Raw genomic sequence first — 12,118 nt, forward strand, 5'->3', positions numbered from 1 at the left:
CATGATGCCTTCCGCTGGGCTTTAACTGAAGTGTAGGAAGTTGAGGAGGCTACAGGCTGCCATATGACTGTACAATGAAAAACAGGACATGTGCTCACTCCCCAGCCATTTCCTAAGTAAGGTAAGCCCAAGAAACCCAAACCCAACCCATGAGCATTTCTCCGAAATTTCTTCACAACTGAATTTCTTTTCACAAGCAATTTCTCTTCTATTGAATGAGAATGGTCGAAAAAAGTGTGGGAGAAATTTTCAGCATGACACTATTAAAAACAGTAAAGGGTTAAAAACAACTGCATAATTTAAAAAGCTACAATAAAAATATGTGTCTTCACACCCTTTCTAAAAGCCAAGAGACTGCGGTGGGGTGGGGGCAATTGTAGTTCTTGAGGGACCGCAGCCCACAGTTTGGGAGCAATACAAGAGGAAGCCCTTTCACGTGTGCCTGACAAATGGGCCTCTGTGGGTAAGAGGGCCTCTCCCAGGGAATACCTGCGATTCCTTGCCCATGTGCCCCAGACCTGCACAATGATCAACTGCCTCTCAAAGGGCTGTTTTTCATTATATGACCAACATACAGAAACTCCTTGAAGCTATCTTCATGTGCTGGTTGTTCCGCATAGCAGCCTGTTTTGTATTTACATGTTTGCCACACCAGGCACTTACAAAACACCTTGCTGTGTGGAATGATTGGCACATGGTTTGGTACCATGCTGCTGCTGGAAGTAAAAAGATCTTATGTGTCAACGTGGGTAGACAGCGAAGTGCATCGCTCTTTGACAGGCTTTTGTTCTCTGCAGCAATACTTTGATCAACAGTCCTAAAGGATTTCAAAGCAGGAAACCTGTCAGCAAGATAACATATTTTAATGTAATATAATGCAATTTAATATCTTATATAATACATTTTAAAAAAACACTTTACTTGGGGTCATCGTTGGCTTTCTACCCCCTTCCTTCCCCTGCACCCAATCATTAGCCTTTTTTCATTACTCAAGAGTAACTAGACATGGGATGTTGGATGGGGGTGAACATGTGCTGAGAGGGACAACAAATTTTATCTCATCCCAGTTGAGAAATGCTTAGCTTTCACAATATAATAGTATCTGCAATGCTTGCTTATGGTACTTTACACTCTGCTTTCTGTGAGTTAATCTTCAGGATGTGCTGCTCTATGGGTGACCTTGCCTTAGGCCAAGGAGTTGGCCAAAACCTAGGTAATGATCACATTCCATCCCAGCTTCAGGAACTTCGGATGGTTCCCAACCTGATATAGATCTGCTGGAGAATAACCAAAGTCAGGATTAACAAGACCTTTATGTGTATTTGCGGATGACATAAATATCCATGATTTTTTGCCCCCAAAGAGCAAATGGCTCATTTGTTGTTGCCGATAAGTATCCCAATGGGCAGGTTTACAAATATTGTTATCAGATTTGGAAAAAAAAAGCCTTAACTGTGCAAACCACAAAGTGCAACAATTGAGGCCCTCCTTGATTTATTTTCTGCTTTTAAATGGGGAGCGTGATAAGAAGTTGTGGATACTGATATGTATCTGAAACGCAGTTCTGATTCTGATTGGGTTTGCATAAATCGCATACCCTTCTTCACAGACTAGTGTACTATGCTACGCCATGCCAGCATGCAGGACAGTGGAAATAACTGCAAAAATAGAGTGACACATTTTTCACACTTCTAGAAAAAGCTGCTTTATACATTATAGTTGAGGAAATTATTAATGGTTTTTATATGTTATATTGCCTCCTGCTTATTTTTATATATTTGCTGTATTCATAAATTGCTTGGTTCTTTTTTTAACTTCTTACAGGCCACTACAAGGAACACATTGTCAAAAAAAAGTGGCATATACACACAATAATGAATACATAAAATAAATATTAAAAACAAAACAAATATATATTGTTTTGAATGAGCAGAAGCTTCACAGCAGAGCTGGGTCTATAATGGCAGCACATAAACCAGATCTTAAAGTAGACTCTGGAGATATAGCTCCAGTCAGATTTAATAAGAGATAGTAATTGCTAAACTAACCCCAGCAAAACTGTACTCAGATTCAGAATGCAGTCAGCAAATTTTATGTAGCATTAAGTGATGTTTGACTAGGTCAGTTGCCAGTGCTAAATTAATGTACACCAGTGAGTCTTATTTTCCACATTTATCTATGTAGTATGATTACACCTTGCCAAGTATTGAAAACCTTGACTAATTAGGGCATAAATTAATTTATATTAAAAACCAACTGTTTATTCACTCTATTTGGCTTAATAGTGCATAGTAGATACTTTAAAAATGGCAACAAAATACATACGTTATTCCTCCTCTTTCTTCCCTTCAGCAGGCTGATTATTATAGCTAAACCTCTTCTCCTCTGTCAAATTCTGACAGAGTGAATTGGAATTATGGCCTTGCAAATGGACTAGACAAATTGGATAGTAGTAACAAAGGGAGTGAATGCAGAATTTCAAAATGACTCCCTTACTGGCCATCCATTATAGACTTGGGATGCCCTTCAGTTAGTCTGTAAGCAGCCACATTCTTGGAAAGTTCATGACTGATATCCTGAGACATGTCAGACATTCAGTTTTTAAGCCATGTGGGCCCAATTCAAGGTACTTGCTAGTTCATGCGTAGCCAGTACTATTGCACTGTTTTGAAACATTCCTTGTGGGGACTTTCATTATACTAATAAAAAGAATACTAAGCATTTATATACAGCTTTAGAGTGATCAAAGTGATTCACATAACCTTGGTACCTAGCTGGCTCCAGATCTGAGGAGGTCCCCAGCAAAAGGTGCTGTCTGGTGCCCTCCTCTGGTGGCGTGGCCGTGCCATGAAGCTGCACTGTGATCTATGATGGGAGGATGCAAGCTACTCACTATTTGAATTTCTCACAATGGCCTGGTGTAGCATTGTTCCAGGGAATTATAGGACATTTGAAATTGTGGGTTGCTCACAGGTGCCCGATGCTGCCACTAGGTAATCCCAAACCCAGGCTAGGGCAGCCTGGCCCAAAACAGGCGACAGCACCAGTGAGGCCAGCTTGGGCCCCAGAGCCTCAGCAACTGCTCCAGGATGCCAGATTATGGCACTAGGCCTGTCTTGGTAGGACCACCCTGTAAGGTATGTCAGTGTTAGTATCTCCATAGTGCAGATGTGGGGCTAAGGCTGAAGAAGAGTGGTTTGCTAAGGCCCCCATAAGCAATCATAGCAGAGCCAAGATTTGACAGGGAGACTTGCAGTTTTGTAGTTCAGTGTCTTAAGATGCTGTGCAACACCAGCTTCTGTGACAGGTCATAATCGTGCTTAACCCTGCATTGGGTTATGACTCCTTTTCTTATGATGCTAATTACTGGGCCCAGGTCCATGAAAAATGAAGGATACAATCTAGCCAATGTTAAGCTCTTTTAACTCCCATTGATTTCAGCCAGAGAGAGAAACGAGCGCATGCTTAACATTGCTAGGATCATGCTTTAGAAAACATTCAGTAGGGTTAAAAAAAAAAATGGGGAGGAAATAAGGAATACATATTAAATGAGCACGAATAATTGTGAATTCCTTATTTTAAATGTTTCATGGAACGGGACCCATCAATTACATTCCAAGAAAGTTTCAGAACCATAATTCAATGCAGAGTTGCATATGATCACACCCAATTGCCTCCAATCTTCATGCAGAAGCAGCTTTCCACATGCATAGCTGATCAGATGCACATCCCAATCTACCTTGCAATGTTCATCCAGGATCCGTTGAACTAAGTGAATGCATCTCTTGATGTGCAGCCTCATTCAGAGTGACCAGCTGCCTACAATTACAGCTGAATCATGGATTTCACGACTGTTTCAATGTAGATGTAGCTTTTGCAAGTTACACTTTCATTACAGTTCATGATGTGCTGTGCTGAAACTAGTCATTTATATTCATCCTAAGTTCCCTCGGGGCCAAACTAAATGGTCCCTTAAGCACACATAGTGGAGCTATGCATGCTACTTTGAATTACTTTCCTGCAAGTACGTGTAGCCCCAATTTGAACTGGGACAGTGACACACGGTGTTAAGTCCCCGTTTTCTTCCTGAAATTCCACACACACACACACACACACACACACACACACGGGATTCCTGAAATCCTGAAATCCCCCCCCCCCACAAAAACATCTCCATAGGATTCCTACAGCCATTCTGTTGTGGGGGAGTGTCCCCCCAACTTCAGAGCAGCTTTTCTGGAAAATGGGGGGGGGGGCTTGAGTGGATTGGGAAAAAATGGTGCCCTGACTTGCAGAAGCATGTTCCACTAAGACAAAGCCACCACTGGACACAACCCGTTGTTCTGAGTAAAGTTCCCCACTTCACCTTAAATTCAAGACTGTACTGGAATGGTAATTCCGAGAGTGGCTTTCAATACTGAAACATTAGACATGTTAAACATTCACAGCAATTATATCAAAACAGTAACAACTGGGGGCGGGGAGGGGAAGGTAAATAAAGTTATTTATATCATAAAACAAATCTCTTTTTGATTTAAAGGTAATGAAAACTGTGATCCTTTCTTAAAAAGATGACTCATGCTTCATTAGGGTTTGTGTAATTTAGATATTTTCTCAGTTTATGCACACAATTGCTATGCTGATCTTTGTTTGTTGTTAACAGTAAGTGATAGAATTTAGAAAGCTTATTTCTCCTAATTACATCAATTCTATTAACTCAAGGGACAAACTTCAAATTCATTACCTAAAAAAAAATCTGAAGATATAGACAAAACAAAAGTATTTCATTTAATATTCTGAATATAATTTAACTGCATTATTAACAATCCAGTCTTCAAGTCCTATGACTTCCCAGAGATGAAAATTATGGAGTTGTTATGCTATGTTAAACTTTCCATCTAATTAGTGTGCCTCTCTCTTCTTCCTTAAAGGTAATTACAAATACAGTATATAAGCTGCAAAAACCAAGTGGCCAATTTAACAGATAGCGCGCGCGCGCGCACACGCACACACACACACACACACTTTGAGAATACACTGCTTGCTCTTAGTGGTTGTATATCCAGGTAGTAGTTAAATATATCCAGATACACTAGCATCATCCTATTTTAAAATCAAGACAAAAATGTGCAGGTTTCATATAGTCCACAAATTAAATGAGATGTTCTGGACATTTCTGTCAGTCATCAGTTAAGTGAAGAGGGCTGCAATGATATTCTTCTTCAGTTTCAGTCCCCTCATTTATAGTCACAGCCCACTGAACCCGTCTTTCATAGTTAAGTGTTCAGAGCACTCCAGAAATTTGCCTTTCTCTTGACCTTATGAAATTCAAGATCATGGGGGAAATGAATTTGAATTGGTATATTTCCTCAGTTGTCAGAATGGCTAATACTGTTGATCTGAATCGGGAGAATGGCATTTCTTCATAGGCATTCCTAGCTGCATATTTAGGGTGCTTTGTATGTGTGTGTGTGTGTAGTCTCTGCAACGATACTCTCTGAAGCTTCATGTGGAAAGATGGGGCCAGTTGATACATATGGCAACCCTGATGTAATAAGGTTGCCAACTGATCAAAAACCAAACTGGATTGGCTTTTTTTAAAACCAAGGTGAGTTGCCAGATTTTTTTTTCTTCTCCCCATATAAAAGACAGGTATTCAGGCTGGTGCAGAATTCTTTGAGTAACACTAGATGTACATATGTGCACTAGATGTACAAATGCACAAATCTTTGAGTGACACTAGATGTACATATGTGCACTAGATGTACAAATGCACAAATCTTTGAGTGACACTAGATGTACATATGTGCACTAGATGTACAAATGCACAAATCTTTGAGTGACACTAGATGTACATATGTGCACATCTTTGAGCAAAAATTGGCAGCACCATTTGCTAGAAACTGGTTTTGCCACATGAGCAGTATATGCAGCCACTGTGGTGGTACCTCCCCCGCTCCCCGCTCAGGCTTCTTGATACAAATCAAGTTGGCCACATGACAGCTTTCATGCAGAGAACAGCCTAAGGGCTTCCCAGCTGTGATCCCAACAGTGCCCCCTACGTGGTCTTAAAATATTTGCGTGGGATCCAATGTAAGCGTGAACTGGCCCATAGAATGGACAGGTGTCATTTTTCCATGGCATGGGGCAAGTGCATGGATGTCTAGTATAGGGTATGTCACACTATAATTTGGTTTCTGAATAGGTTGTTTTACTTGTTTCTGGTATGGAATTTATATGTATAATCCACCTACAAACACATATCAAATGCTGCTCCCCCTACTGTGATTTCCAATATCTGTTATTTTCTCTATATACCAATTTATAAGACTTTAGTTCATGGCAGGTCGTTCTTCCTTGTTTGCCTTCCATCTGGCCTTCTATCAAACTGTTTGCCAGATTCTCTGTCCCAACAGTATGACCCTGGCACCCTGCTCATTACATTTTTACATGCAGGACCACATCACACATAGCATTTCACATAAACAACGGAAGGAAACAGTGTACTATCTTATGCGAGTGGGGATCATGCAATTCTCTGTTACTGTGTATGTTAACTGAGGTTCCACTACTGTGCATTTCCATTGTGAGAACATAAAACAAACAAACAAACCAGACTGTTGAAGGTGTACAACAGTACAATCAAAGGGCACTCAGTTGCTCTTAAGAGTGCACAACAAGAAATAAGGGAGAAGTTTGTTTTTGTCTGTAGGTATGTAGGGATCAAATTAGTTGTCAAACGTTTTACTTGGATTTGTGCCCGGAAGGCTATCGAAAGTCACAATTAGGGCCAAAACAATGATGTGGTATGATGCAATTGGTAGGATCCAGATTTAGGCTGTGCAGGTAGGCTAGTGGAAGAAGACTTACCCATCCCTTCCTACCATAGCAACCCCTCCAGTCTCTGCCCCTTCCCTCCCCCACATCACAGCCCATTGCATTCAGCAGGGGACCTTAATCCTCTCTGTAGCATTTGGGAGGTGGCAAGCAAAGTCTGCCATGGGGAGTAGGGGACAGGGAAGTTTGCTTCCATCAGCCCAGTTGCACATGCCTAAATCTGCATCCAACCCAGTGCTCTGCCATCCAGCAGCAGCTGTGACTCCAGTTCCGGAGGAGCTGTAATTCCATTCAGGGTTCTTGGTTACCACCATCCAAAACTCTAACGGTGCTATTCAAGGCACTGAACCCATTTTGGGAATAGGTTTCAGCACCTTGGATAGCACCATTAAAGTTTTGGCTAGTGGTAACTAAAACCCTGAATGGAAACAGAGCCCCTCCAGATCTGGAGTCACCGGCCACCACTGCTGCCATCTGTTAAAATTTGGGCTGCCATGTTTTAGGTGAAGCCTGCACAACTTGTGTCTTACCAACCAAAACCTAGTCCACTGCCTGTATACTATCAGGTGTTTGATAACTGCAGTTGCAGTTCCAGTACATAGCAAAAAACAGGAGATTAAGATCTTGGTGGCCTACCATACCTGGTTGGTGAGCTATTTTGGGATTGGTAAGTCAGAAGTAATAGAAGCTTGATTGAGATCAGCGTTGGTCTACCTGGTACCCTTCAGATGCTTTGGTCTACAGCTCCCTGCATTCCTGACCATTGTCCATGCTGGCTGGGGCTGATGGAAGCTGACGTCCAGAACATCTGGAAGACACCAGGTTGGGTAAAGCTGATCTAGATCATCCCCTCCAAATAGTAAAGGCAGCCCAAAGTAAACTCTCTAATAGTGGTCTGGACCATGTGGCCACAGAGTCATACATTTGGGCTTCACTGGGGGTGAATTAAATGGGAATTACACAAATATGTCACCATCTTCTCTTTGGATAGTGACAGAGCCTGCCATGCATTGGGATTAATCAGCTTTTCCCTCCTCTCTCACAGGATAAAGAAGTGAACCTGGAACAGGTCCATAGGCGTATGAACAGTTTAATTGATGAAGACTTAGCTCACAAGCAACTCTCCCCAGCATCCATTGAAATCTCAGCCTTGGAGATTGGTGGCATGCCACCAAGTCAGACTCTAGAGCCTGTCCGTGAATACCAGAACACACAACTTTCAGTCACTTCTTTTTTACAAGAACAGGCAACCCATGGTGCCAGCAGGACACTTACAGGTGCCTCTGGCAGCAACCTGCCGCTGCCTCTCAGCAGCTCAGCCACCATGCCCTCGATGCAGTGTAAACACAGATCACCAAACGGAGGACTATTTCGTCAGAGCCCTGTTAAAACCCCCATCCCAATGTCATTTCAATCTGTGCCAGGGGGAGTAATTCCAGAAGCCATGGAACCATCCCATGGAACATCCATATAACGAAATCAACCAGCAGAGATTTTTAATACAATTTAAAAAAACTCTTACATTTTTCTTGTATATATCTGTAAATAATGAAAGAATGAAGTGGGGTAAAAAGTGTATTTTGAATATTCCCAATTTTCAAAGTCGGTAAAAAACAAACAAAAAAAATACAAAAAAAAGAAAAAAAAATGTATGAATGACTTTGTAAATTTTGTTCTCTATGAATAAAAAAGGCAAATTACTTGTGACCACTCTCACGTGCCAAAGAAGACCTGTTACTGGGACTGAGGGCAGTAAAAGATTTCTCTGGATTTTAACTGGTACTCCTTTTTGGGTTCTTGTTCTAATTTCCGACTTTTGAAGCAGAGAAAATGGTCTATTTCTTGCTGTAAAAACAAGTGCGTGCACCCCCCGCCCCATTCTGTTCACTTCTTTTGCCTCAGATTCTGCTATTTCGCTCAAGATCTTAGTTCTCCCAGAAAATGTAACACCAGGTACTTCAACAAAGCCTGAAATGCCACTAACGTTGTCCAGGAAGTAGAGTTAGGGTACCAAACTCCTTTGCTGCTGCAAGGATGCGGCAGTTATCCTTTACTGCACAGTGGTTGATTGCACTGTGTTACAGGTGCAGGTTTTAAAACCAATCTGTTGTATCCCCCCCTTTTATATGCAGGCCCCTATTGTTCAAGTGCAAGGTGGTAAGCTTGAGAAGAAGCATTTATGCCAATCGGATATCTGGCAGGGAAGAATAAAATCAAGGACTCCTCTTGAAGCGTTGAGGGTACTATCTCCAATTTTCATACACCATGTGTAATGCCCCTGCAGTTGCATCAGAGATGAGTGGGGTAACTGCATGCCAAGCACCTTGGTTGCATACATGCTTCCTCATCCAGCTAGGGGGTTGTCCCGTGGAAGACACCTGTGTATGCATTATATACCTTTGGAGGTTCATGAAGAATTTGCAAGCTGTAGGCTGCACCGCTAAGCAAAACATGTACTGGCTTTTTTTTTTTTCTTCATATATGTGTGTCTTCACTGCACATAAAAAACGAGATGTTGGGAGGAGCCGTGGCTTAATGAAATAAAATCCCAGGCAGCTCGATCTGATTGAGAGGATGTGATCGCACTACAGGAAATGATTAGAATCAATTGTACAATAGATACAATATCGCTGAAGGCCTAATTCTTAAATGACAGGAAGCGTAGGTTCTGTGTTGTTTCTTTTTCCTTTTTCCTCTGTGGGCTGAATTAGACCTGATGTTCTAAATGGCAGTCTGGTGTCAACTTCTCCTTTTCTTCCTCTAGCCAGGCTGACTTGTGTTGTGATACTATCATGTTGTGTTTCCCTGCTTCCATTCACACGATAGGCTGCCTCTGGTGGGGTGGAGAAACATGGGCCAATGACATGGTAACGCAGTTTCTAAACATTATGGGGACAGGCAGGAGAACTCAAAATGGGAGAACCTTTTTGGTCATCACCTTTAATTCCACACAGTGTTGTTGTGATAACGATTAAAAGTCTATGATCCAAAGCCCCCAGTGCCTTCTTACTTGCAGATGGAACTCCAGCATGAAAAGCCTTCCCGAATCCCTTCAATATGATGCTCACATTTCTGCAGATCATGTAGTCCAGTTCGTAGTGACTACCACTTCAGACTACAGGTAGGGGATTGCATTACTGAGTGCTCCCCCACCTAAAACACCAACGCCCTCCATGCACCTAGAAACCAGGGAAAAGAGGCCAATCCTAGCCCTTTCCCTGATGGGGTAGTCTTCTTTGTATAGATATTCACGTGCGTGCACACACACACACACACACACACTGGAGGGAGGCATTCACCCCCCTGCCCCCAGCCTGAAGTGGTACAGAGCAACAGCAGTTTTACTCACATGATGAGCTATTTATTTAGACTGGGCTGAAGTAACTAGTAAAGTAATTGGCTTTCTCATCCTAATTTTTTGCACCAGGTCAAACTTCCACCATCCTAAATGTTTGCCCCAGGTCTCCAGCCAAACTCCAACCCCACCCCACTCCCACATGTGTGCAACCCAGTCCATCTGCACAAACCCCAGGGCACTCTGGATTTTTGTTCCAAATTCAGTTCCTTGGCCTGAATTGGAGGTTGCTCTGAAACATCTCCAACTTTACAGGGTAGCTTTTTGGGTGGACATGAGTTTTGGAATGGAAGAAGAGTGCTCAAAAGCCCCAGAGTGTGGGAAGAAGCTCCACACGTGGGTCTTTGGATTCCATCTATGGTTTCTCATGGCCGATTGGTATTGGAGTTGTAATGCCTGCCTTCACCCTATTTATCTGCAGATGCAGCAACTATTAGAATTGTACCATTATTGCCTGCAGTGGAGAAATTATCTGCAAAACAGAATATGAACAGTGCCAGCCATCAGTTTCAACCCAAGTGCCATTTTGAATGGTTGGATTATTGCTATTTTGCCCTATTTTCATTTGCTGCTCAGCAAGCATCAGATCTGGGGATCTGAATCAGGTAGAAACCTCTCTCACTCAATTTGCTCTTTCCATATTGATTTGCTCCTGAGCAAAACAATGTTATGTGGAAAACACAAGACAGGTTGTTATGATGCACCAAAATCGCTACCTATGTTAATGGAGGTGTAAAAGAACTGATCAAAAGAAAAATTACCTTTTACATCCCTTAAAATAAGTAATCAACATAAGAACCTTGGGTTGTCTATTTGGAGAAATAAAGGTTTCCATTGATTGTCTCTTACATTGCTTTGTGTATAGTTACTTGAAAAATACATTGGGGTGGGGAGAAACTATGAAAGTGTTATGTTTTCACCAATTTTCTAATTCAATGATAAAGCAGAATCACCCACAGTAATTTCAGTTACTGTAGCATCTTTTCCTCACAACCCCTGTCTTGGCTTATTCATATCTGAATGGAACACATGACCAAATACCTACCTCTGTAGCCCCAGCACTGTTGCATGGCATGAACATCTGCTAATGCTTCCTGCTCACCTGTGTGATATGCCTTACCACAGCTCCACAATTAATTATCCATTGGCCAGCCTCAAAGCTAAAGCCCTGGCCCAGGTTGTCAGTGTGGATGTACAGACTGTGCAAAATCCACTCTGTGTTTTGTAGGGATGGCGAAGAATTCCGCCACAGATTTCAGTGAGGTCGAATGCACTGGCATTCAGCCCCCCGAAACCCGTGGCGGAACGGCCTCCCACACCCCACCACCCTGCGGAATCACCCCAGGACGAAGCTTAGCTGAGGCTCCGGTGGCGGCAGCTCCAGCGGCAGCTGGTCTCTTGGCTGGCTGCTGCGGCTGTGCCATTTGCATCCCTGCTCTTTGCCATGATAGGCTATGTAAATACTTACGTAGCCTATTACGGCAGCCTGGAAGAATGCAAATGGCGGCTGCTACGACCGCCACCATTTGCGGCCGCAGCTGTCCAGCCGTGGCCAGAACTCTGGCTGCGGCTGGCCCCGGCCCGCAGCTCCGCGAACCTGCCACGGAGCAGACCTGGCCGGGGAGGATTCTGGGGGGAGGGACAGAGTGCCTCCCCCCCACCGTGGATGCCCCAGCACGGAACCAGGTAGGTGTTTCGTACATCTCTAGCATTTTGCGGATTGTCAGGTGCCTTTTGTTCCATCATCCGCCCACAGACGGATGTGATTTTTTGTTGTTGAGCGGAAAAATATGGAAATAATTATGTAAATATTTATGTAAGTATTTAAGTATTTACATAATTTACGTCAGTACAACGCATTTAGTGTATTGTCCCCCATTCCATTCAACATTTCCTCAGCAGAAACTTACATATTTTTCTTTGAGT

General features: G+C 42.7%; 1 protein-coding gene across 1 annotated transcript in view; it reads left to right on the plus strand.

The window, feature by feature from the left end:
• GRID1 (glutamate ionotropic receptor delta type subunit 1) overlaps positions 1-8,538 on the plus strand; it is a 1,081,869-nt gene extending 1,073,331 nt beyond the window's left edge. Inside the window, exon 15 of the mRNA XM_084841879.1 lies at positions 7,883-8,538. Coding sequence (XP_084698005.1) covers positions 7,883-8,311 — 429 coding nt within the window. The 3' untranslated portion in view covers positions 8,312-8,538. The remainder of the gene's footprint in view (positions 1-7,882) is intronic.
• The last annotated feature ends 3,580 nt before the right edge of the window (positions 8,539-12,118 follow it).

This window comes from Heloderma suspectum, chromosome 3 (assembly GCF_057233095.1).
Source record: "Heloderma suspectum isolate Gila_16-S chromosome 3, 16-S_ref, whole genome shotgun sequence".
In the NCBI taxonomy this organism is placed as follows: Eukaryota; Metazoa; Chordata; class Lepidosauria; order Squamata; family Helodermatidae; genus Heloderma; species Heloderma suspectum.